The sequence below is a fragment of the Tinamus guttatus genome, unplaced genomic scaffold (assembly GCF_059628265.1).
Source record: "Tinamus guttatus ecotype Peru unplaced genomic scaffold, ASM5962826v1 Tinamus_guttatus_pri_ptg000613l, whole genome shotgun sequence".
NCBI classification, from domain to species: domain Eukaryota; kingdom Metazoa; phylum Chordata; class Aves; order Tinamiformes; family Tinamidae; genus Tinamus; species Tinamus guttatus.
The window spans coordinates 255,209-282,117 of record NW_028289147.1 but is presented as its reverse complement, the minus strand read 5'-3'; the positions used below and the strand labels follow the sequence as shown (position 1 = coordinate 282,117).

Genomic DNA, 26,909 nt, shown 5'->3' with positions numbered 1-26,909 from the left:
ACACGGGTTGTGCACACCCACATGCGTGCACAGGGGTTGCATGCATGCCGATGTGCACATGCAAGGCTTGCACACGTGTGTGCGCTGCAACCATGCGCATGCACCCATGCGCATGCAGGTTTGCACGCGCAATGGGTCACAGCGGCCAGCGGGTGACAGGCACCTGCACCCGCCCCCAGGCCGGGGTGCCTGTGTCACCCGTGTCACCCGCCCGCGCTCATCCTCTTTGTCCCCAAAGCCGATTAGGGCGGATCAGCGCGCGGACACGGCCACTTATGTGGCCCCCGGCGGCCTCTGTATGTGGCGGGGGGGACACACGGCATGGGGACGGCTGTGCACCCCCCAGGTGGGCATGGGGACACGGGGACACACGTGGGGACACAGCCATGGATGCAGCCTGCACCCATGCAACCAGTGCAGCCATGCAGTGCAGCAGGGCCAGTGCAACACAGCCTGTGCAGCACAGCCGGTGCAATACAGCCCGTGCAGTACAGGCAGTGCAGTACACCCGATGCAATACAGCCAGTGCAGTGGGGCCGGTGCAGCGTAGCCAGTGCAGTGCAGGCAGTGCAATACAGCCGGTGCAGTGGGGCCAGTGTGGTACACCTGGTGCAATACAGCCCATGCAGCACAGGCAGACCAGTACAGCCAGTGCAATACACCCGATGCAGTGGGGTGGGTGCAGTGTAGCCAGTGCAACAGGCTGCCGTGCGGTACACCCGATGCAATACACCCGATGCAATACACCCGGTGCAGCAGGGCCTGTACAATACACTCGGTGCATGGGGTCAGCAGGATGCACCCTCTGCAATACACCCACTGCAGCACACCCGGTGCGGTACACCCCGTGACATACACCCTATGCAATACACCCTATGTGATACACCCCATGCAATACACCCCGTGGAGTACACCTGCTGCAGCACACCTGTTGCAATACACCCCATGCAGTACACCCGATGTGATACACCCCATGTGATGCACGCTATGTGATACACCCCATGCAATACACCCCGCGGAGTACACCCCATGTGATACACCTGTTGCAATACACCCCATGCGGTACACCCGATGTGATACACCCTATGTGATACACCCCATGTGATACACCCCATGGAGTACACCCACTGCAGCACGCCTGTTGCAATACACCCTATGCAGTACACCCGACGTGATACACCCCATGCAATACACCCCACGGAGTACACCCCATGTGATACACCCCATGGAGTACACCCCATGAGGTACACCCCATGCAACACACCTGCTGCAGCACACCTGTTGCAATACACCCCATGCAGTACACCCAACGTGATACACCCCATGCAATACACCCCATGTGATACACCCGCAGCAGGACGCCTGTTGCAGTACACCCCATGCAGTACACCCAACGTGATACACCCCATGCAATACACCCCATGCGATACACCCGCAGCAGGACGCCTGTTGCAATACACCCCACGCGCTACACCCTACTGGATACCCCCCCACGCGATACAGCCGGAGCCGCGCGGCCCCCCCGCGCCCCCCCCCCCCGCCGCTCCGCCCCCCCCGGTCCCCCCCCCGCCGTTCCCGGTACCGCGGGCAGGTGAGCGGCGGCCACGCGCGACCGTGGGGTGGGGGGGGGGGCCCGGACGCCGGGGCCCCGCGGTGGCGGGGGGGGCGGGGCGGGCAGATGGGGCCGAGCTCGCTCCCCCCCGTTCTCCCCCCGCCGCGCCGCCCTCATTAGCTAATGAGCGCGGCAGGAGCCGGCGGCGGCGCCGAGCGCCCGCCCGCGGCCCCCGGACGCCGGGGCCCCCATGCAGCCCCCGGTGCGCCCGGGCTGGAAACGGTGAGAGGCGGCGGGGGGGGGCGCGGGGCCGGTGTCCGTAGCCCTGTCCCGTATCCCTGTCCCTATCCTTGTCCCGTATCCTTGTCCCGTAGCCTTGTCCCGTATCCCTGTCCCTATCCCTGTCCCTATCCCTGTCCCTATCCCTGTCCCTATCCTTGTCCCCTATCCTTGTCCCCTATCCTTGTCCCTATCCTCGTCCCTATCCTCGTCCCTATCCTTGTCCCTATCCTTGTCCGTAGCCTTGTCCCCTAGCCTTGTCCCTAGCCTTGTCCCTATCCTTGTCCTTATCCTTGTCCCTATCCTTGTCCTTATCCTTGTCCTTATCCTTGTCCCTATCCTTGTCCCTATCCTTGTCCCTAGCCTTGTCCCTATCCTTGTCCCTATCCTTGTCCCTAGCCTTGTCCCTATCCTGGTCCCTATCCTGGTCCCTAGCCTTGTCCCTATCCTTTTCCGTAGCCTTGTCCCATAGCCTTGTCCGGAAGCCTCGTCCCTATCCTCGTCCCTATCCTCGTCCCTATCCTCGTCCCTATCCTCGTCCCATATCCTTGTCCCTACCCTTGTCCCGTACCCTTGTCCCTATCCTTGTCCCTATCCTTGTCCCGTATCCTTGTCCCGTATCCTTGTCCCTATCCTCATCCGTAGCCTTGTCCCGGCCGGTGTCCGAGCCGGTCCCGGCGCTGCGGACACGGAACCGCCGCGCTCGGGAACACGTCGGGAGCGTGCACGGGAGCGTGTCAGGAGGGTGCACAGCCGTGTGCAAGGGTCGTGCATGGGAGCGTGCACAGGAGCGTGCATGGGAGCGTGTCAGGAGGGTGCACAGCCGTGTGCAAGGGTCGTGCATGGGAGCGTGCACAGGAGTGTGCACGGGAGTGTGTCAGGAAGGTGCACAGCCGTGTGCAAGGGTCGTGCATGGGAGCGTGCACAGGAGCGTGCAAGGAGTGTGCAAGGAGTGTGCATGGGAGTGTGCCAGGGTCACTTCCATAGGTTTATTGGGAGAGTGCACAGGAGTGTGCAAGGGTTGTGTACAGGAGCACACAGGGTGCGTGTGAGGCCCGTGCAAGGGAGCGTGCCAGGAGCGTGCAAGGGAGCGTCTTGGGGCTCGGGTGGGAATGTGTCAGGATTGTGCAGGGAAGCGTGTTGGGGCCCTGCACAGGAGCGTGCAAGCACCGTGCACAGGAGTGTGCCAGGAGCTGTGATGGTAGCAGGTAAGGGCTGTGCGTGGGAGCGTGTCCGGGTTGTGCACAGGTGCGTGCAAGGGTCGTGCACAGGAGTGTGCCAGGGTGTGTGCAAGCAGCATGCACAGGAGCACGTCAGGATTGTGCAAAGGTGCGTGCAAGGGAGCACATCGGGATTGGCGACAGTAGTGTGCAAGCACCATGCACAGGAATGCGCCGGGGTGGTGCAAGGATGTGTCAGGGTGGTGCAAGGCGTGCACCAGGATGGTGCAAGGGAGCACACCAGGATGGTGCCAGGCTGTGCCCGGGCACACGCTGGGGCCGTGAGTGTGCAAGGCCGCATGAGGCTCTGGCACCGTCACTCAGTCCGGTCCGTGCGTGGGCCGGGGCCGCGTAATCAGGTTAGCGGGGTTGGGAGAGGGCACACGCGCGTGTCCGGGTGCACACGCGCGTGTCCGGGTGCACACGCAGGACAGGGTGCCCTGGGCATGCACACCTTGGGGGTGACCGCTATGCACGCGTGTGTGATGCTCTGTGTGCACAAGCGGCCGTCGGTGTGCACACGTGTGGGACACGGTGTGCACGGGGACCTGCACATGTGTACACACGTGGGGCATATTTTGGGTGTGCACAGGCGCACGTGTGTGTGCATGCGAGTGGAGCATGCTCTGTGTGCAGCGGGCTAAGTGCACACATGTATGTGCACGCTCCAGGTGTCCCGGGCTGTGTGTGCACACACGTGTGCACGCTCCGTGTGCCCAGGCTGGGTTTGCACTTGTGTGCACGCTCCATATGCCCCGGCTCGGCTTGCACACACGTGTGCGTGCTCTGTGTGCCCTGGCTGGGTTTGCACATGGGTGTGCATGTTCTGTTTGTACTAGGCTGGATTTGCTCATGTGTGTGCATGCTCCATGTGTCCCGGCTGGGTTGCATATGTGTGTGCATGTGCTGAGTGCCCTGGCTGTGTTGCACACGCGTGTGCATGCTCCATGTGCCCCAGTTGTATTGCACACCCGTGTGCACACTCCATGTGCCCCAGCTGGGTTGCACACATGTGTGCACGCTCTGCGTGCCCTGGCTGGGTTGCACACGTGTGTGCATGCTCTGTATGCCCTGGCTGGTTGCACATGTGTGCACGCTCCATGTGCCCCAGCTCGGTTTGCACACGCGTGTGCACGCTCCATGTGCCCTGGCTGTGTTGCATACACGTGTGCACCAGCTCAGTTTGCACACGTGTGTGCATGCTCTGTATGCCCTGGCTGGTTGCACATGTGTGCACGCTCCATGTGCCCCAGCTGTTTTGCACACACGTGTGCACGCTCCATGTGCCCCAGCTCAGTTTGCACACGCGTGTGCATGCTCCGTGTGCCCCGGCTGTGTTGCACACACGTGTGCACGCTCCGTGTGCCCTGGTTCAGTTTGCAGGCTCAGTTTGCACACACGTGTGCACGCTCCGTGTGCCCTGGCTGTTTTGCACACCCGTGTGCACGCTTCATGTACCCCAGTTGTTTTGCACACACGTGTGCACGCTCCGTGTGCCCCGGCTGTTGCACACACGTGTGCACGCTCCGTGTGCCCCGGCTGTGTTGCACACACGTGTGCACACTCCGTGTGCCTTGGCTGTTGCACACGCGTGTGCACGCTCTATGTGCCCCACCTGGGTTGCACACACGTGTGCACGCCCCATGTGCCCCGGCTGTTTTGCACACACGTGTGCACGCTCCATGTGCCCCAGCTGGGTTGCACACCCGTGTGCACGCTCCGTGTGCCCTGGCTCGGTTTGCACACACATGCGCACGCTCCGTGTGCCCCAGCTGTGTTGCACACACGTGTGCACGCTCCATGTGCCCTGGCTGTTGCACACACATACGCACGCTCCGTGTGCCCCGGCTGTTGCACACCCGTGTGCACGCTCCATGTGCCCCGGCTGTTGCACACGCGTGTGCACGCTCCCCGCACGCGCTGCTCTCTCCCAGGCTCAGCGCTGCCCCGGAGCGGCCGCGTCGCCCCACGGCTCCCTGGGACCCGCCAGCCCCCGGCGCTGCCGCGGTGAGAGCCCCACTGGGGACATGGGGACACGGGGACATGGGACACGGGGACACCCGCTCGGGAGCGCTGGGGACTCCAGGGCATGGGGGACCATAGAGGGACAGGACACAGGAGGCCTGGGGGACATGGGGACCCCACTGTAATGGCACCGAGGGGGTGGGGACAAGGGGGACACGTCGTGGTGGCATGGGTTACATTGAGGCAAGGTGGTGTGGCATGGCCAGCATGGGTGACAGTGGCATGCGTAGCAGGGCATGGCTTGCACGGTTGGCCTGGGTGGTGGTGGCATGGGTGCATGGCCCGTGTGGGTGGCAGTGGCATGGGTGGCGGTGGTGGCATGGGTGGTGGTGGTGACATGGGTGGTGGTGGTGGCATGGGTTTCACGGCCAATGGTGGTGGCAGTGGCAATGGCACGGGTGGCGGTGGCACGGGTGGTGGCAATGGCATGGGTGGTGGTGACACGGGTGGTGACAATGGCACGGGTGCTAGTGCGTGGCCCACGTGGGTGGTGGTGGCAATGGCACAAATGGTGGTGGCACGGGTGGTGGCAATGGCACAGGTGGTGGTGGCAATGACACGGGTGGTGACAATGGCACGGGTGGTGGTGGCAATGGCACGGGTGGTGGTGACACGGGTGGTGGCAATGGCGCGGGTGGTGGTGGCAATGACGCAGGTGGTGGCAATGGCACGGGTGGTGGTGGCAATGACACGGGTGGTGACAATAGCACGGGTGGTGGTGCTAATGGCACGGGTGGCGGTGGCACGGGTGGTGGCAATGGCATGGGTGCCAGTGCATGGCCCATGTGGGTGGTGGTGGCAATGGCATGGGTGGCGGTGACACGGGTAGTGGCAATGGCACGGGTGGTGGTGGTAATGGCACGGGTGGCGGTGGCACGGGTGGTGGCAATGGCATGGGTGCCAGTGCATGGCCCATGTGGGTGGTGGTGGCAATGGCACGGGTGGCGGTGACACGGGTAGTGGCAATGGCACGGGTGGCGGTGGCACGGGTGGTGACAATGGCACGGGCGGTGGTGGCAATGACATGGTTGGTGACAATGTCACGGCTGGCATGCTCTGCCCGTCCCGCGCGGGTGGCAGTGGCGTGGCAGTGGCATGGCGTGGCGGCGGCACAGCGTGGCGTGACGATGGCATGGCACGGCGCCGCGGGTGGCAGCATGCGGGCACCGCGCGGCCTGGCCCTCCTGGCCACCTGCCTGGCACTGCAGCTGGCCACGGGTGAGCAGCGCGGGGACACGGGGGGACAGCGGGGGTTGGGGACCTGGGGACGGGGGCACAGGTCTTGGGGACACAGGACATGGGGACCTTGGGCCATGGGGACATTAGGACACGGGGACTTGGGGGATTGAGACACTGGGGATGGTGACACGGGCCATGGGGACCTTAGGACATGGGGACTTGGGAGATGGGACCTCTGGAGATGGCCCTGGGGATGGGGACCTGGGGAAGGGGACCTGGGGATGGGGACACAGGTCATTGAGACACAGGACATGGGGACCTTGGGCCATTGGGACACTGGGAATAGGTCCTGGGGATGGTGACAAGGGCCATGGGGACCTTAGGACATGGGGACCTGGAAGATGGGAGCCATGGAGATGGCCCTGGGAATGGGGACATGGGGAAGGGGCCTTGGGGATGGGGACCCAGGGGATGAGGCCATGAGGACCTCAGGACATGAGGACGGAGACCCCCGGAGTGGGGACCCTGGGGATGGGGACACGGGGATGGGGATGAAGGGATGGGGACCCTGGGAGAGGAGGAGCGCAGGGATGGGGACACGGGGATGGGGATGCAGGGATGGGGGTGCAGGGATGGGGACACGGGAATGGGGACTCTGGGAGAGGAGGAGGGCAGAGATGGGGACACAGGGATGGGGACATGGGAATAGGGACACGGGGATGGGGACACAGGGATGGGGACATGGGGATGGGGACACGGGAACGGGGACTCTGGGAGAGGAGGAGGGCAGAGATGGGGACACAGGGATGGGGACATGGGAATGGTGACATGTGAATGGGGACACAGGGATGGGGACATGGAAATGAGGACCCTGGGGGAGGAGGAGGGCAGAGATGGGGACACAGGGATGGGGACACAGGGATGGGGGACGCGGTGATAGGGTCATGGGAATGGGGACCCTGGGAGAAGAGGAGCGCGGGGATGGGGACACAGGGATGGGGACACGGGAATGGGGATGTGGTGATGGGGACATGGGAATGGGGACCCTGGGAGAGGAGGAGGGCAGAGATGGGGACATGGGGATGGGGACACAGGGCTGGGGACACGAGGATGGGGACACGGGGATGGGGATGCAGGGATGGGGATGCAGGGATGGGGATGCAAGGATGGGGACAGGGGAATGGGGACCCTGGGAGAGGAGGAGGGCAGAGATGGGGACACGGGGCTGGGGACACGGGGATGGGGACCCTGGGAGAGGAGGAGTGCAGGGATGGGGACACGGGGATGGGGACATGGGAATGGGGACATGGGGATGGGGACGCGGTGATGGGGACATGGAAATGGGGACACGGGGATGGGGACATGGGGATGCAGGGATGGGGACCCTGGGAGAGGAAGAGCATGGGGCTGGGGACACGGGGCTGGGGACACGGGGCTGGGGACACAGTGATGGGACACGGGGCCGGGACACGGGGCTGGGGACATGGGAATGGGGACACGGTGATGGGACACGGGGCTGGGGACACAGTGATGGGACACGGGGCCAGGACACGGGGCCGGGACACGGGGCTGGGGACACGGTGATGGGACACGGGGCTGGGGACACAGTGATGGGACACGGGGCCGGGACACGGGGCTGGGGACATGGGAATGGGGACACGGGGCTGGGGACACGGGGCCGGGACACGGGACCGTCTCCCTGAGCGGGCACCCCCGGCAGCCGGCGCCGACCGCTGCAGCGGCTTCGGGAACGTGTTTGCGGAGATCGCGGAGAACAGCGCCCACGGGAGCCTGGTGGCCCGGCTGCCACCGGCGGCGGGGGACGCGGGGGACGCGGGCGCCGCGGGGCTGCGGCTCTGCCTGGCCGGCGCCGACGCCGCCTGGTTCTACCTGGACGGCCGCTCCGTGCGGCTCAACGTGTCCGCGGAGCGCGCGCTGGACCGCGAGGTGCCCACGCGCGGCGTCCGTGCCCACCTGCATCCTCCTGTGCCCACCTGTGTCCTGTGCCCATCTGCATCCTCCTGTCCCCATCTGCATCCTCCTGTGCCCACCTGTGTCCTGTGCCCACCTGCATCCTCCTGTCCCCATCTGCATCCTGTCCCCATCTGCATCCTCCAGGGCCTTTCTGTCCCCACCTGCATCCTCCAGTCGCTTTCTGTCCCCTCCTGTGTCCTCCTGTCCCCATCTGCATCCTCCTGTCCGCATCTGCATCCTCCAGTCCCCATCTGCATCCTCCAGTCCCTTTCTGTCCCCACCTGCATCCTCCTGTCCCCTCCTGTGTCCTCCTGTCCCCACCTGCATCCTCCAGGGCCTTTCTGTCCCCTCCTGTGTCCTCCTGTCCCCACCTGTATCCTCCTGTCCCCACCTGTATCCTGTCCCCATCTGCATCCTCCTGTCCGCATCTGCATCCTCCAGTCCCCTTTTGTCCCCTCTTGCATCCTCCAGTCCCCACCTGCATCCTCCAGTCCCTTTCTGTCCCCTCCTGCGTCCTCCTGTCCCCACCTGCGTCCTCCTGTCCCCACCTGTATCCTCCTGTCCCCATCTGCATTCTCCAGTCCCTTTCTGTCCCCTCCTGCGTCCTCCTGTCCCCACCTGTATCCTCCTGTCCCCATCTGCATCCTCCAGGGCCTTTCTGTCCCCTCCTGTGTCCTCCTGTCCCCACCTGTATCCTGTCCCCATCTGCATCCTCCTGTCCCCATCTGCATCCTCCAGTCCCCTTTTGTCCCCTCCTGCGTCCTCCAGTCCCCACCTGCATCCTCCAGTCCCTTTCTGTCCCCTCCTGTGTCCTCCTGTCCCCACGTGAATCCGCTCTGCATCCATCTCCGCATCCATCCAAGCCACATCCATGTGGATGGTCCACATCCATCTCCACATCTGCACAAATCCACCCACCCTCCATCCATCCATCCATTGGTCCGTCCATCCATCTGTCCATCCATCCATCCGTCCATCCGTCCATCCATCCATCCGTCCATCCATCCATCCATCCATCCGTCCATCCATCTGTCCATCCATCCATCCATCCGTCCATCCATCCATCGGTCCGTCCATCCGTCCATCCATCCATCCATGCTAGTCCCTGTCCTGCATCCCACGGCTATCCCGCCCCCATCCCACATCCTCCTGCCTCTATCCTATGTCCTCCTGCCTCCATCCCGCATCCATCCCAAATCCTCCCGCATCCATCCCACATCCTCCTGCCTCCTCCCCACATCCCCCTGCAGCCACCGGGTCCCCTCCCTGTCCCCCCCATTCACCCGCCCATGGGACACCCATCCGGGTAGGGGGGATCCCACTCGTGCCGGGGGCGGGCGCTGTCCCTGTCCCTGTCCCCGTCCCCGCGTGACGCCCCGTTGCAGGAGCTGGAGTCGCCGGTGCTGATGGTGGCCCTGACGTGCACCGAGGACGGTTTCTCGCTGGTACGGAGGGCACGGGGGTGCCACGTGGTGCCACGCGGTGCCACGTGGTGCCACCGTGTCCCCACGGCCCCCTGTCCCCGCAGGTCGAGTACCGGATCATCGTGCAGGTCCTCAATGAGAACGACAACCGGCCCCGGTTCCTGGGGAACTCGGTGCTCACCCACAACGTCAGCGAGGTGACAGGGACGGGGACGGGGATGGGGACAGGGATGGCATGGGAATGGAGACTAGAATGGCACAGGGATGAGGATGGCACAGGGATGGGGACAGGGATGGCACAGGGATGGGGATGGGGATGGGGACAGGGATGGCATGGGAATGGGGACAGGGAGGGCACAGGGACAGGGATGGGGACAGGGAAAGCATGGGGATGGGGACAGGGAGGGTGCAGGGATGGGGATGGGGACAGGGATGCACAGGGATGGGGATGGGGACAAGGAAAGCATGGGGATGGGGATGGGGACGGGGAGGGCACAGGAATGGGGATGGGGACAGGGATGGCATGGGAATGGGGACAGGGAGGGCACAGGGATGGGGATGGGGACAGGGATGCGCAGGGATGGGGATATGGGGAGAGAAGGCACATGGATGGGGATGGGGATGGGGACAAGGAAAGCATGGGTATGGGGATGGGGACGGGGAGGGCACAGGGATGAGGATGGGGATGGCACAGGGACAGGGGTGGGGACAGGGAGGGCGCAGGGTTGGGGATGGGGACAGGGAAAGCATGGGGATGGGGACAGGGAGGGCGCAGGGATGGGGATGGGGACAAGGAAAGCATGGGGATGGGAATGGGGACAGGGAGGGCACAGGAATGGGGATGGGGACAGGGACGGCATGGGAATGGAGACTAGAATGGCACGGGGATAAGGATGGGGATGGCACAGGGATGGGGATGGGAGAGAGAAGGCACAGGGATGGGGACAGGGAAAGCATGGGGATGGGGACAGGGAGGGCGCAGGGATGGGGATGGGGACAGGGATGCACAGGGATGGGGATACAGGGAGAGATGGCACAGGGATAGGGACAGGGAAAGCATGGGGATGGGGATGGGGAGGGCACAGGAATGGGGATGGCATGGGGATGTCATGGGAATGGGGACTAGAATGGCACAGGGATGGGGATGGGGATGGGAATGGCCCAGGGATGGGGATAGGGGAGAGAAGGGACAGGGATGGGGACAGGGAAAGCACGGGGATGGGGACAGGGAGGGCACAGGGATGGGGATGGGAACAGGGGTGGGAATGTGGACAGGGATGGGACAAGAATGGACCTGGATATGGGGGCAGTGACAGGGAAAAGACTAGGGATGGGAATGGGGGTGGGAAAAGGGACGCTGGGGACAGGGGCAACTGTGGAAAAGGGCCTGAATGGGGATGGGAATAGGGACGCTGGGGACAGGGGCGACTGCAAAAGAGGGACCGGAATGGGGATGAGAATAGGGACACTGGGGACAGTGACAACTGGTGCCAAGGGCAGATGGGACACCCAGAGGGTGCCCACGAGGAATCGAGGAGCAGGACGGGCGCCGGGTGGGCCGGGGCACCGCGCGGGGACACGCAGGGGACAGCGGGTGACAGGGCCACCCGCGTGGCAGCTGGCGGCCGTGCACTCGGTGGTGTTCAGCGCGCAGGCGGAGGACGCGGACGGCGACACGCTCATGTACGTCCTCGACACGGCCTCGGTGAGTGCCGCGGGGCCCCGGCGTCCGGGGGCGGGGATGAGCGGGCAGCGCGGGGCCGCGCGGGGGCGGCCGCGCCATCTGCCACCGCTGTCACCCTGTCACCCTGTCCCCAGCCCGACGCCAGGTACTTCCGCATCGACCTGCCCAACAGCGGCCGCGTGGTGCTGGCGCGGGCGCTCGACTTCGAGACCAAGCAGCAGCTGGACGTGGTGGTGCACGCCGTGGTGAGCACGCGTGCAGGGATGCGCTCGTGTGCGAGCATGCATGTGTGCAATGCAGCGGGGTGCAGCGGGGGCGTGTGCAATGGGTGCATGCACTGGAAGGGTATAGGGATGCGTGTGCAAGCACATGTGTGTGCAATGGGTGCATGCACTGGAAGGGTGCAGGGATGCATGTGCAAGCACATGTGTGTGCAATGCAGCGGGGGCGTGTGCAATGGGTGCATGTGCTGGAAGGGTATAGGGATGTGTGTGCAAGCACACGTGTGTGCAATGCAGAAGGGGTGTGTGCAACGGGTGCATGCACTGGAAGGGTGTAGGGATGTGTGTGCAAGCACATGTGTGTGCAATGGGTGCATGCGCTGGAAGGGTGCAGGGATGCGTGTTAAAGCACATGTGTGTGCAATGGGTGCATGCACTGGAAGGGTGCAGGGATGCATGTGCAAGCACATGTGTGTGCATTGCAGCAGGGGTGTGTGCAATGGGTGCGTGCACTGGAAGGGTATAGGGATGTGTGTGCAAGCACATGTGCGTGCAATGCAGAAGGGGTGTGTGCAATGGGTGCGTGCAATGGGTGCACGCACTGGAAGGGTGCAGGGATGTGTGTGCAAGCACACATGTGTACATTGCAGCAGGGGTGTGTGCAATGGGTGCATGCACTGGAAGGGTGTAGGGATGTGTGTGCAAGCACATGTGTGTGCATTGCAGCAGGGGTGTGTGCAATGGGTGCGTGCACTGGAAGGGTATAGGGATGTGTGTGCAAGCACACGTGCGTGCAATGCAGAAGGGGTGTGTGCAATGGGTGCGTGCACTGGAAGGGTATAGGGATGTGTGTGCAAGCACACGTGTGTGCAACAGGTGCATGCACTGGAAGGGTGCAGGGATACGTGTGCAAGCACACGTGTGTGCAATGCAGCAGGGGTGTGTGCAATGGGTGCATGCACTGGAAGAGTGGAGGGATGCGTGTGCAAGCACACGTGTGTGCATTGCAGCACGGGTGTGTGCAATGGGTGCGTGCACTGAAAGGGTGTAGGGTTGCGTGTGCAAGCACACGTGTGTGCAATGGGTGCATGCACTGGAAGGGTGCAGGGATGCGTGTTAAAGCACATGTGTGTGCAATGGGTGCATGTGCTGGAAGGGTGCAGGGATGCATTTGCAAGCACACGTGTGTGCATTGCAGCAGGGGTGTGTGCAATGGGTACATGCACTGGAAGAGTACAGGGATGTGTGTGCAAGCACACGTGTGTGCAATGCAGCAGGGATGGGTGCATGCACTGGAAGGGTGCAGGGCTGCGTGTGCAAGCACACGTGTGTGCAGTGCAGCAGGAGTGTGTGCAATGGGTGCATGCACTGGAAGAGTACAAGGATGCGTGTGCAAGCACACGTATGTGCAATGCAGCAGGGGTGTGTGCAATGGGTGCATGCACCGGAAGGGTGCAGGGCTGCGTGTGCAAGCACACGTGTGCGCAGTGCAGCAGGGGTGTGTGCAATGGGTGCATGCACTGGAAGGGTGCAGGGATGCATGTGCAAGCACACACATGTGCATTGCAGCAGGGGTGTGTGCAATGGGTGCGTGCAATGGGTGCATGCACTGGAAGAGTGTAGGGATGCATGTGCAAGCACACGTATGTGCAATGCCTCAGGGGTGTGTGCAATGGGTGCATGCACTGGAAGGGTGCAGGGATGCGTGTGCAAGCACACGTGTATGCATTGCAGCAGGGGTGTGTGCAATGGGTGCATGCACTGGAAGGGTGCAGGGCTGCGTGTGCAAGCACACGTGTGTGCAATGCAGCAGGGGTGTGTGCAACGGGTGCATGCACTGGAAGGGTGCAGGGATGCATGTTCAAGCACACGTGTGTGCATTGCAGCAGGGGTGTGTGCAATGGAAGGATGTAGGGATGCGTGTGCAAGCATGCACGCGTGCAATGCAGCACCGGTGTACGCATTGGAGGGGTGCAGGGATGTGTGTGCGAGCACACGTGTGCATGCAATGGGGGGGTGTGCATGGACTGGAGTGCTGCAGTGATGCATGCTCAAGCATGCGTGCATGCATTGCAGCAAAGGGTGCATGCAACAGGGTACATGCCCTGGAGGGGCTCAGGGATGCGTGTGCAATGACACACGCGTGTGCCCCGTGCTGGGGGGACACGTGCAGGTGTCCACGGGTGCGCGGTACCCTCCCCCACCCCGCGCCGAGCTCGTTAGCGGCCCCGGCGCCTTCCCCGCTAATTGGGGGCGACGTGATCTCGTCAGCGCCCCGCCGCTGCCCTCAATCCCCCTTTTTAATTTCCCTAATTGCGCTAAGGCGGCCCTAATGGCCGGCGCATCCGGCCTGACCCCCCCGCGGCACCGGCGCCACCGCAGGTGTCACCGGCTCCGTGGCACCAGCCCCGTGTCCCTGTCCTGCCCTGTGTCCTGCGGGTCCTGGTGCGCTGGGGGGGGTCCCTGTGTCCTGGAAATCCTGGTGCATTGGGAGTCCCTGTGCACTGATGGTCCTGGTGCCACCAGGGTCCCTGTGCCCAGAGATCCTGGTGCAATGGGTGTCCCCATGCCCAGGGTCCTTGTGCATTGATGGTCCTGGTGCCACGGGGGTCCCTGTGCCCAGGGGTCTTGGTGCAATGGGGGGATCCCCATGCCCGGGGTCCCTGTGCATTGGTGGTCCTGGTGCCATGGGGGTCCCTGTGCATTGGGGTCCCTGTGCACTGATGGTCCTGGTGCCACCAGGGTCCCTGTGCCCAGAGATCCTGGTGCAATGGGTGTCCCCATGCCCAGGGTCCCTGTGCATTGGTGTTCCTGGTGCCACGGGGGTCCCTGTGTCCTGGAAATCCTGGTGCCACGGGGGTCCCTGGGCATTGGGGTCCCTATGCCCTGATTGTCCTGGTGCCACCAGGGTCCCTGTGCCCAGGGGTCTTGGTGCAATGGGGGGATCCCCATGCCCGGGGTCCCTGTGCATTGATGGCCCTGGTGCCATGGGGGTCTCTGGGCATTGGGGTCCCTGTGCACTGATGGTCCTGGTGCCACCAGGGTCCCTGTGCCCAGGGATCTTGGTGCAATGGGTGTCCCCATGCCCAGGGTCCTTGTGCATTGATGGTCCTGGTGCCATGGAGGACCCTGTGCCCAGGGGTCCTGGTGCAATGGCGGGGGGGGGGGGGTCGCCATGCCCAGGGTCCCTGTGCATTGATGGCCCTGGTGCCACCAGGGTCCCTGTGCCCAGGGATCCTGGTGCAATGGGTGTCCCCATGCCCAGGGTCCCTGTGCATTGGTGGTCCTGGTGCCATGGGGGTCCCTGTGCATTGGGGTCCCTGTGCATTGATGGTCCTGGTGTCATGGGGGTCCCTGTGCCCAGGGGTCTTGGTGCAATGTGGGTCCCCATGCCCAGGGTCCCTGTGCATTGGTGTTCCTGGTGCCACGGGGGTCCCTGTGTCCTGGAAATCCTGGTGCCACGGGGGTCCCTGGGCATTGGGGTCCCTGTGCACTGATGGTCCTGGTGCCACCAGGGTCCCTGTGCCCAGAGATCCTGGTGCAATGGGTGTCCCCATGCCCAGGGTCCTTGTGCATCGATGGTCCTGGTGCCATGGGGGACCCTGTGCCCAGGGGTCCTGGTGCAATGGGTGTCCCCATGCCCAGGGTCCCTGTGCATTGGTGTTCCTGGTGCCACGGGGGTCCCTGTGTCCTGGAAATCCTGGTGCCACGGGGGTCCCTGGGCATTGGGGTCCCTATGCCCTGATGGTCCTGGTGCCACCAGGGTCCCTGTGCCCAGGGATCCTGGTGCAATGGGGGTCCCCATGCCCAGGGTCCCTGTGCATTGGTGGTCCTGGTGCCATGGGGGTCCCTGGGCATTGGGGTCCCTGTGCATTGATGGTCCTGGTGCCATGGGGGTCCCTGTGCCCAGGGGTCTTGGTGCAATGGGGGGGGGGTCCCCATGCCCAGGGTCCCTGTGCATTGGTGGTCCTGGTGCCACGGGGGTCCCTGTGCATTGGGGTCTCTGTGCACTGATGGTCCTGGTGCCACCAGGGTCCCTGTGCCCAGGGATCCTGGTGCAATGGGTGTCCCCATGCCCAGGGTCCCCTGTGCATTGATGATCCTGATGCCACGGGGGTCCCTGTGCCCAGGGCTCTTGGTGCAATGAGGGGATCCCCATGCCCAGGGTCCCTGTGCCCAGGGATCCTGATGCAATGGGTGTCCCCATGCCCAGGGTCCCTGTGCATTGGTGGTCCTGGTGCCACGGGGGTCCCTGTGCCCAGGGGTCCTGCTGCAATGGGAGTCCCTGTCCCTTGGGCATCCCAGTGCCCTGGGGGTCCCCGTGCCCTGAGGGTCCCCGTGCCCTGAGGGTCCCTCTGCTTTGGGGCTCCCTGTGTCCAGGGGTCCTGGTGCCACCAGGGCCCCTGTGCATTGGGGTCCCTGTGCACTGATGGTCCTGGTGCCACGGAGGTCCCTGTCCCTTGGGCATCCCAGTGCCCTGGGGGTCCCCATGCCCTGAGGGTCCTTCTGCTTTGGGGGTCACTGTGCCCAGGGGTCCTGGTGCCAAGGGGGTCCCCAAGCCCAGGGTCCCTGTGCAGTGGTTGTCCTGGTGCCATGGGGGTCCCTGTGCCCAGGGGTCCTAGTGCCACAGGGGTCCCTGTCCCTTGGGCATCCCAGTGCCCTGGGGGTCCCCATGCCCTGAGGGTCCCTCTGCTTTGGGGGTTGCTGTGTCCAGGGGTCCTGGTGCAATGGGTGCCCCCATGCAAAGGGTCCCTGTGCATTGGTGATCCTGGTGCCACGGGGTCCCTGTGCCCAGGGGTCCTGGTGCAATGGGGGTCCCTGTGCCCAGGGTCCCTGTGCATTGGTGGTCCTGGTGCCATGGGGGTCCCTGGGCATTGGGGTCCCTGTGCATTGATGGTCCTGGTGCCACCAGGGTCCCTGTGTCCAGAGGTCACGGTGCAATGGGTGTCCCCATGCCCAGGGTTGCTGTGCATTGATGGTCCTGGTGCCACAGGGGTCCCTGTCCCTTGGGCATCCCAGTGTCCTGGGGGGTCCCCATGCCCTGAGGGTCCCTTTGCTTTGGGGGTCGCTGTGCCCAGGGGTCCTGGTGCCATGGGGGGGTCCCATGCATGGGGGTCCCAGTGTCCTTGTCCCCACGCTGCCCATGGGACTCGCAGGCCAGGGCTGTCCCCGGGCTCGCTCCATCTCCGGACCGGGAACGGCTGGGAGAGCCGGTGCGGGCGCACGACGGGCACCGGGGCCACCCGGTGTCCCCACAGCGCCCGGTGTCCCCACGGCGCGCGGTGCCGGGTCCCCGTCCCCCACGGCGCGCGGTGCCCGCAGGAGATGAGCACCAAGGAGCGCTTCAACGCGTCGGCGCGCATCCGCGTCCACGTGCAGGACGGCGACGACCAGTACCCGCAGTTCCTGCCCTGCAGCCGCCGCAGCCTGCGCGGCGCCTCGGTGTGCGTGAGCCCCGTGTACCGCGCCAACGTCACCGAGGGCGAGCTGCAGGTGACAGCCGTGCCGCACCGGGCCGTGCTGTGCCGTGCTGTGCTGTGCTGTGCCCTTCTGCGTTGTTCTGTGCCACGCCGTGCCATGCCGTGCTGCTCCGTGCCATTCCATGTTGTTCCATGCCATGCTATGCTGTGCTGTGCCCTTCTGCGTTGTTCTGTGCCATGCCGTGCTGCTCCGTGCCATTCCATGTCATTCCATGCCATGCTATGCTATTCTGTGTTGTTCTGTGTCACGTCATGCTATTCCACGCTGGTCCATGTCATTCCGTGCTGCTCCATGCCATTCCATGTCATTCCATGCCGTGCTATGCTATGCTGTGCCATTCTGTGTTGTTCTGTGCCATGCCATGCTGTTCCATGTCATTCCATGCTGTGCTATGCCTTTCCACGCTGTGCCATTCTGTGCTATGCTGTGCCATGCCGTGCTGCTCCATGTCATTCCGTGCTGCTCCACGCCATTCCATATTGTTCCATGCCATGCTATGCTATGCTGTGCCATTCTGCGTTGTTCTGTGTCACGTTGTGCTATTCCGTGCTGGTCCATGTCATTCCGTGCTGGTCCATGCCATTCCATGCTGATCCCTGCCATTCCATGTCGTTCCATGCCATGCTATGCTATTCTGTGTTGTTCTGTGCCATGCCGTGCTGGTCCATGTCATTCCGTGCTGCTCCATGCCATTCCATGTCGTTCCATGCCATGCTATGCTATGCTTTGCCATTCTGTGTTGTTCTGTGTCACGTTGTGCTATTCCGTGCTGGTCCATGCCATTCTGTGCTGATCCATGCCATTCCATGTCGTTCCATGCCATGCTATGCTATGCTGTGCCATTCTGTGTTGTTCTGTGCCATGCCGTTCCACGCTATGCCTTTCCACGCTGTGCCATTCTGTGCCATTCTGTGCCATGCCATGTTGGTCCATGTCATTCCGTGCTGCTCCATGCCATTCCATGTCGTTCCATGCCATGCTATGCTATGCTGTGCCATTCTGTGCCATGCCGTGCTGGTCCATGTCATTCCGTTCCGTGCTATGCCTTTCCACGCTGTGCCATTCTGTGCCATGCCGTGCTGGTCCATGTCACTCCGTTCCGTGCTATGCCTTTCCACGCTGTGCCATTCTGTGCCATGCCGTGCTGGTCCATGTCATTCCGTGCTGCTCCACGCCGTTCCATGTCATTCCATGCCATGCTATGCTATGCTGTGCCATTCTGTGTTGTTCTGTGCCATGCTGTGCCATGCCACATGTCATTCCATGCTGCGCTATGCCTTTCCACACTGTGCCATTCTGTGCCATGCCATGCTGCTCCATGCCATTCCATGTCGTTCCATGCCATGCTATGCTATTCTGTGTTGTTCTGTGCCATGCTGTGTTGTGCCCTGTTGTGTGCTTTTCCGTGTCGTTCCATGCCATTCCCTGTCGTTCCATGCCATTTCATGTCATTCCCTGCCATTCTGTGCCATGCTGTGCTGTGCCATTCCCTGCCATTCGGTGTCATTCTGTGTCATTTCATGCCATTCCGTGTCATTCCGTGCCATGCCATGCTGTGCTGTGTCGTTCCATGTCTTTCTGTGCCATGCCGTGCCATGCCACACCCTGTCATTCCCTGCCGTTCCGTGCCATGCTGTGCTGTGCCATTCTGTGTCATTCCATGCCATGCCGTTCTGTGCCATGCCATGCCGTGCCGTGCTGTGTCGTTCCATGTCTTTCCGTGCCATTCCGTGCCATGCTGTGCTGTGCCGTTCCGTGTCATTCCCTGCCATTCCGTGTCATTCTGTGCCATTCCATGCCATTCCGTGCCATGCCATGCCATGCTGTGCTGTGTCGTTCCGTTTCATTCCGTGCCGTTCCGTGCCACACCGTGTCACTCCCTGCCATTCCGTGTCACACTGTGCAGTGCTATTCCGTGCCATTCCATGTTGTTCCGTGTCATTCCCTGCCATTCCATGCTGTTCCGTGCCATGCCACACTGTGTCATTCCCTGCCATGCTGTGCTGTGCCATTCCATGCCGTTCCGTGCCATGCCATGCTGTGCTGTGTCATTCCATGCCATTCCGTGCCATTCCGTGCCGTTCCATGCCATGCCGTGCCATGCCGTGCCATGCCGTGCTGTGTCATTCCGTGCCATTCCGTGCCGCTCCGTGCCATTTCGTGCCGTGCCATGTCGTTCCGTGCCATGCTGTGCTGTGCTATTCCGTGCCATGCCATGCCATGCTGTGCTGTGTCATTCCATGCCATTCTGTGCCATTTCGTGCCATGCCGTTCCGTGCCGTGCCATGTCGTTCCGTGCCATGCTGTGCTGTGCCATTCCGTGTCATTCCCTGCCGTTCTGTGTCATTCCCTGCCGTTCCGTGTCACTCTGTGCCATTCCGTGCCATTCCATGCCATGCCGTGCCATGCCGTGCCATGCCGTGCCATGCTGTGCTGTGTCATTCCGTGCCATTCCGTGCTGCTCCGTGCCATTTCGTGCCGTGCCATGTCGTTCCGTGCCATGCTGTGCTGTGCCATTCCATGCCATTCCGTGCCATTCCATTCCATTCCATGCCATGCCGCCCTTCCCGCAGGCCGGCCCACTGCGCTTCGCCCCCGGCGCGGTGCACGCTGAGGACGGGGACCGGGGCCTGCGGGCGCCCATCACCTACTCCCTGCTCGCAGGTACGGGGGGCACGCGCGTGTGCAACGGGGCGCGCGTGCAACGGGGCGCGCGTGTGAGCACAGACAGCAGCACGGGCGTGCAAACACCTGAGCACAGCCACACGAGTGTGCAAACACCTGAGCATGCTCACACGAGCGTGCAAACACAAGAGCGCGGCCATGGGAGCGTGCACGTGCAAGAGCGCGGCTATGCGAGCTTGCACACACAAGAGCAAGGCCACATGAGCGTGCACACACCAGGAGCACAGTCACACAAGTGTGCAAACCCCAGAGCACAAACAAGCTTGCACACACAGAGAGCACGCTCACACAAGTGTGCACACACCTGAGCACAGCCACACGAGCGTGCACACATGAGAGCACAGGGACACAAGCATGCACACACATTAGCATGGTCACACGAGCGTGCACACACCGAAAACACGGGCACACAAGCATGCACACACGAGAGCATGGTCACACGAGTTTGCACACACCAAGAACATGGGCACACAAGCACGCACACACATGAGCATGGTCACACGAGTGTGCACACACCGAGAACATGGGCACGCAAGCATGCACACACGAGAGCATGGTCACACGAGTGTGCACACACCGAGAGCACGGGCACGCAAGCATGCACACACATGAGCGTGTGCACACGAGTGTGCATACACATGAGCGTGTGCACACACTGAGAGCACGGGCATACAAGTATGCACACATATGAGCATGGTCACACGAGTGTGCACACACTGAGAGCACGGGCACACAAGCATGCACACATATGAGCATGGTCACATGAGTGTGCACACACCAAGAACACGGGCACACAAGTGCGCACACACATTAGCACGGTCACACGAGTGTGCACACACGAGAACACGGGCACACAAGAGTGCACACACGAGAGCACCAGGACACAAGCATGCACACACGAGTGTGCACACACTGAGAGCACAGGCACACAAGTGCGCACACACATTAGCACAGTCACACGAGTTTGCACACACAAGAGCACGGGCACACAAGCGTGCACACACATGAGCATGGTCACACAAGTGTGCACACACCAAGAACACGGGCACACAAGCGTGCACACACATGAGCATGATCACACAAGTGTGCACACACGAGAACACGGGGACACAAGCATGCACACACGAGAGCACAGGGACACAAGCATGCACACATGAGAGCATGGTCACACGAGTGTGAACACATGAGAGCACGGGCTCACAAGCATGCACACACATTAGCACAGTCACATGAGTGTGCACACACGAGAACACAGGCACACAAGCGTGCACACACAAGAGCACCGGGACACAAGCATGCACACACGAGTGTGCACACACAAGAGCACGGGCACACAAGCATGCACACATGAGAGCACAGGCACACAAGCATGCACACACACGAGCATGGTCACACGAGCGTGCACACACAAGAGCACGGGCACACAAGCATGCACACACAAGAGCATGGTCACACGAGTGTGCACACACTGAGAGCACGGGCACACAAGCATGCATACACAAGAGCACAAGGACACAAGCGTGCACGCATATGAGCATGGTCACACGAGTGTGCACACACCAAGAACACGGGCACACAAGCGTGCACACACATGAGCATGGTCACACGAGCGTGCACACACAAGAGCACGGGCACACAAGCATGCACACACGAGAGCATGGTCACACGAGTGTGCACACACGAGAACACGGGCACACAAGCGTGCGCACACCCGAGCCCGACACACCACCGGGCCTTGCACGCGTGGCACGCGGATGCGCACGCAGCGCACATCCCGGCACATCCCGGCGCGCGGGGGCGGCGGTGCCGCAATCCAATTGGCACCATCCAATGGGCCCCGCGGGCGCAAATTGCATCAAGGGATCGAGCGGGGCCCTAATCCCCCAGCGCCGGGGGGGGGACGGGGTTGCCGGGGGTCACCCCGTTGCACCCCAACACGGGGACGCGGAGGGGGCGCTGGGGGACCCCCTGGTTGTCCCCCCAGGGCAGGAGAGCGGCCGCTTCCACATCGACAACGCGAGCGGGGCCATCACGCTGCTGCGCGCCGTGGAGAGCAGCCGGAGCACGCCCGCCATCCGCCTCGGCGTCGTGGTGCGCGGGGACCAGGGACACGGGGGGACGGGGATGCGGGGATGCGGGGACGCGGGGACGGGGACGCGGGGGCATGGGGATGCAGAGACACGGGGATGTGGGGACGGGGACGTGGGGACACGGGGACATGGGGATACAGGGACGTGGGGATATGGGGATACAGGGATGCAGAGACACGGGGATGTGGGGATTCAGGGATGCGGGGACGTGGGGAGGTGGGATGTGGGGATACAGGGACGTGGGGATACAGGAACACGGGGATACGGGGATGTGGGGATACAGGGACATGGGGATACAGGTACATGGGGATACGGGGATGCAGAAACACAAGGATGTGGGGACACGGGGATGTGGGGATACAGGGACGTGGGGATATGGGGACACAGGGATGTGGGGATGCAGGGACATGGGGACACAGGGACGCAGGGATGTGGGGATGTGGTGAGGTGGGATGTGGGGAGCTGGGGACTTGGGGAGGTGGGATGCGGGGACATGGGGATACAGGGACATGGGGATACGGGGATGCAGAGACACAGGGACGTGGGGATGCAGGGATATGGGGACATGGGGATACGGGGATACAGGGACATGGGGATACAGGTACGTGGGAATACGGGGATGCGGGTATATGGGGATACAGGATACAGGTATGTGGGGATATGGGGATGCAGAAACACAGGGATGTGGGGACACGGGGATGTGGGGATACAGGGACGTGGGGATGTGGGGACGTGGGGATGTGGGGACATGGGGATGCAGGGACATGGGGATGTGGGGATACAGGGACATGGGGATACGGAGACGCAGGGACACAGAGATGTGGGGATGTGGGGACGCGGGGAGGTGGGATGTGGGGATACAGGGATGTGGGGATACGGGGATGCAGAGACACAGGGATGTGGGGATGCAGGGATATGGGGACATGGGGATAGGGGGATACAGGGACATGGAGATACAGGTACGTGGGGATACGGGGATACAGAAACACAAGGATGTGGGGACACGGGGATGTGGGGACGGGGACACGGGGACATGGGGACACGGGGATGCAGGGACACGGGGATGTGGGGATGCGGGGATATGGGGACATGGATATGGGGACATGGGGATAGGGGGATACAGAGACATGGGGATACAGGGACGTGGGGATACAGGGACACAGGGATGTGGGGACATGGGGATGTGGGGACATGGGGATGTGGGGACATGGGGATGCAGGGACACGGGTATGGGGATGTGAGGATACAGGGACGTGGGGATACGGAGACGCAGGGACACGGGGATGTGGGGATTTGGGGACGCGGGGAGGTGGGATGTGGGGATACAGGGATGTGGGGACACAGTGATGTGGGGATGTGGAGATACAGGGATGTGGGGATACAGGGACACAGGGACACGGGGATGCGGGGATGTGGGGATATGGGGATGCGGGGAAGCGAGGATACAGGGACATGGGGATACAGGGATGTGGGGATACGGGAATGCAGAGACAGGGATGTGGGGATGTGGGGACATGGGGATACAGGGACACGGTGATACGGGGATGTTGGGATACAGGGACATGGGGATATGGGGATGTGGGGATACGGGAATGCAGAGACAGGGATGTGGGGATGTGGGGACATGGGGATACAGGGACACGGTGATACGGGGATGTTGGGATACAGGGATATGGGGATACAGGGACACAGGGATGCGGGGATGTGGCGACATGGGGAGGTGGGATGTGGGGATGTGGGGATACGGGGACACAGGGATGTGGGGATACAGGGACACGGGGATGAGGGGATGCAGTGACATGGGGATGGGGGATATAGGGTTGCAGGGACACAGGGATGTGGGGATATGGGGACATGGGGACATGGGGATACAGGGACATAGGGACATGGGGATATAGGGATATGGGGATGTGGGGATACAGGGATACGGGTTATGAGGACATAGGGATGTGGGGATATGGGGACATGGGGATGAGGGGACACAGGGATGCAGGGAGAGGGGATGCAAGGGTGCGGGGATGCGGGATGCAGGGGTGTGGGGATGTGGGGATATGGGGACATGGGGACGCAGGGACATGGGGATGCAGGAGCACAGGGATATGGGAATGTGGGGATACGGGGTTGAGGGGACGCGGGGATGGAGGGATGCGGGGACACAGGCAGGGGAAGGGACCTCGGGGCAGGGCTGTTTGGGTGAGGGGGCCTTGGGCGAGAGGCGCCTCTTGAAGGATGCTCAGGTGAGGGGTGCTCAGGAGGAGGGAGCTCAGGGAGAGGGAGGCTTGGGATGAGGGATAGCCGGGATCAAGGATACCCAGGGCAGGGATAGGGGCATGGAGGAGAGGTGGGGTGAGGGGTATTCGGAGTGAGGGACGCTCGGGTGAGGGATGCTTGGGTGAAGGATGCTCGGGGGAGGGATGCTCAGGGAGAGGGAGACTTGGGTGGTGGATGCTCAGGTGAGGGACAGTTGGGACAAGGGGCACTCAAGGTGAAGTACGTTCTGGGGAGTGATGCTCAGGTGAGGGCTGCTCAAGGGGAAGGATATTGGGATGCTCGGGTGAGGAATGGTCAGGTAAGGGATGCTCAGGTAAGGGATGCTCGGTGTGGGACCCCAGGTGAGGAATATTTGGGATGAGAGATAGTTGGGGTGAGGGATGCTCAGGTGAGGGATGCTCAGGAAGAGGGATGCTCAGGAAGAGGGATACTCAAGGGGAAGGATGTTGGGATGCTCAGGTGAGGGATGCTCGGGTGAGGGGTGCTCTGGGGAGGGATGCTCAGGATGAGGGATACTCAAGGGGAAGGATGTTGGGATGCTCAGATGAGGGATGCTCAGGTGAGGGGTGCTCAGGTGAGGGCTGCTCAAGGGGAAGGATGTTGGGATGCTCAGGTGAGGGATGCTCGGGTGAGGGGTGCTCTGGGGAGGGATGCTCAGGATGAGGGATGCTCAGGAAGAGGGATGCTCAGGATGAGGGATACTCAAGGGGAAGGATGTTGGGATGCTCAGGTGAGGGATGCTCAGGTGAGGGGTGCTCAGGTGAGGGGTGCTCAAGGGGAAGGATGTTGGGATGCTCGGGTGAGGGATGCTCAGGAAGAGGGATACTCGGCGAGGGATGCTCAGGCAAGGAATATATTCTGGTCTGGGATGAGGGATACTCAGGTGAGGGATGCTCCAGGGAAGGACACTCAAGGGGAGGGATGTTGGGATGAGGCTGGCTCAGGATGAGGGATGCTCGGGATGAGGGATGCTTGGTTGAGAAATGTGAGGGATGCTCAAAGGGAGGAATGTTGGGATGCTCAGGATGAGGGATGCTCGGGATGAGGGATGCTCAGGATGAGGGATGTTCAGGATGAGGATTGATCGGTTGAGAAATATTTGGGGTGAGGGATAGTTGGGGTGAGGGATGCTCCGGGGAGGGATGCTGAAGGGGAGGGATGTTGGGATGCTCAGGAAGAGGGATGCTCAGGATGAGGGATGCTCGAGTGGGAAGGAGGGTGGGATGCTCAGGAAGAAGGATGCTCAGGTGGGAAGGATATTGGGATGCTGGGATGAGGATGTTCAGGATGAGAGATGTTGGGATGCTCAGGATGAGGGATGCTTGGGTGGGAAGGAGGGTGGGATGCTCAGGATGATGGATGCTTGGACGGGGATGCTCGGGATGAGGGATGTTGGGATGAGGCCTGTTGGGATGAGGGATGTTGGGGTGAGGGCTGTTGGGACAAGGCCTCTTGGGTGCCAGGGATGAGGGCTGTTGGGACGAGGGTTGTTGGGATGTTGGGATTAGGGCTGTTGGAATGAGGGCTGTTGGGGTGAGGGCTGTTGGGATGAGGGTTGTTGGGATGTTGGGATGAGGGCTGTTGGGATGAGGGCTGTTGGGATGTTAGGATTAGGGCTGTTGAGATGAGGGCTGTTGGGATGTTGGGACGAGGGCTATTGGGATGCTAGGACGAGGGCTGTTGGGATGTTGTGATTAGGGCTGTTGAGGTGAGGGCTGTTGGGGCGAGGGCTGTTGGAAAGAGGGTTGTTGGGATGTTGGGCTGTTGGGTTGAGGGCTGTTGGGATGTTGGGCTATTGGGACGAGGGTTGTTGGGATGTTGGGATTAGGGCTGTTGGGACGAGGGCTGCTGGGATGTTGGGATTAGGGCTGTTGGGATGTTGGGATGAGGGCTGTTGGGACGAGGGCTGTTGGGACGAGGGCTGTTGGGTTGAGGGCTGTTGGGCTGTTGCGTCGAGGGCTGTTGGGACGAGGGCTGTTGGGCTGTTGCATTGAGGGCTGTTGGGTTGAGGGCTGTTGGGCTGTTGGGACGAGGGCTGTTGGGTCGAGGGCTGTTGGGACGAGGGCTGTTGGGTTGTTGGGATGAGGGCTGTTGGGACGAGGGCTGTTGGGCTGTTGGGCTGTTGGGACGAGGGCTGTTGGGTTGAGGGTTGTTGGGCTGTCGGGCTGAGGGCTGTTGGGTGGAGGTGCCAGGCCCAAGGCCCGCTCGGCGGCCCCGTCCCCGCAGGCCGCGCAGGCGAACGACGCCACCAAGTACGCGGTGACGGAGGCGCTGGTGCGCGTGCTGGCGGCCAACCGGCACCCGCCGCGCTTCGCCCGCGCCGCCTACCGCGCCTTCGCGCCCGCGGCGCCGCGCGAGCCCGTGCTGCTCACCACCTACGGCGGGCGCGTGCTCGCCCTGCGCGCCCACGACGCCGACTTCGAGGACGTGAGTGTCCCCACGCGCCACCGCACCGGGGGCGACCGTCCGGGGTACAGGGGGGATGCCCAGGGGTACCGGGGGGATGCTCGGGTTATACCAGTGGGTACCGGGGGGATGCCAGGGGGTAAGCAGGGGGATGCCTGGGGGTCCCAAGGGGTACCCAAGGGATACCAGGAGGATGCCTAAGGTATAACCAGGGGGATGCCCAGGGGTACCAGGGAGTACCCAGTGGGTACCGGGGGGATGCCTGGGGGTAACCAGGGGGATGCCCAGGGGTACCAGGGGGATGCACCGGTTATACCAGCGGGTACTGGGAGGATGACTGGGGGTAACCAGGGGGATGCCCGGGGGTACCGGGTGGATGCCAGGGTTATACCAGCGGGTACCAGGGGGATGCCTGGGG

The 26,909-nt window shown here is 62.6% G+C and overlaps 1 protein-coding gene across 1 annotated transcript in view; it reads left to right on the top strand.

Moving 5' to 3' along the window:
- The first annotated feature begins 6,203 nt into the window (after window positions 1–6,203).
- The window catches only part of LOC148592401 (cadherin-related family member 5-like), a 29,799-nt gene continuing 9,093 nt past the window's right edge, over window positions 6,204–26,909 (top strand). Inside the window, exons 1-10 of the mRNA XM_088535085.1 lie at window positions 6,204–6,294; window positions 7,976–8,202; window positions 9,615–9,674; window positions 9,758–9,850; window positions 11,272–11,358; window positions 11,472–11,582; window positions 16,881–17,051; window positions 19,613–19,703; window positions 21,709–21,815; window positions 26,312–26,512. Of these exons, the coding sequence (XP_088391211.1) occupies window positions 6,204–6,294; window positions 7,976–8,202; window positions 9,615–9,674; window positions 9,758–9,850; window positions 11,272–11,358; window positions 11,472–11,582; window positions 16,881–17,051; window positions 19,613–19,703; window positions 21,709–21,815; window positions 26,312–26,512 (1,239 nt within the window). The remainder of the gene's footprint in view (window positions 6,295–7,975; window positions 8,203–9,614; window positions 9,675–9,757; window positions 9,851–11,271; window positions 11,359–11,471; window positions 11,583–16,880; window positions 17,052–19,612; window positions 19,704–21,708; window positions 21,816–26,311; window positions 26,513–26,909) is intronic.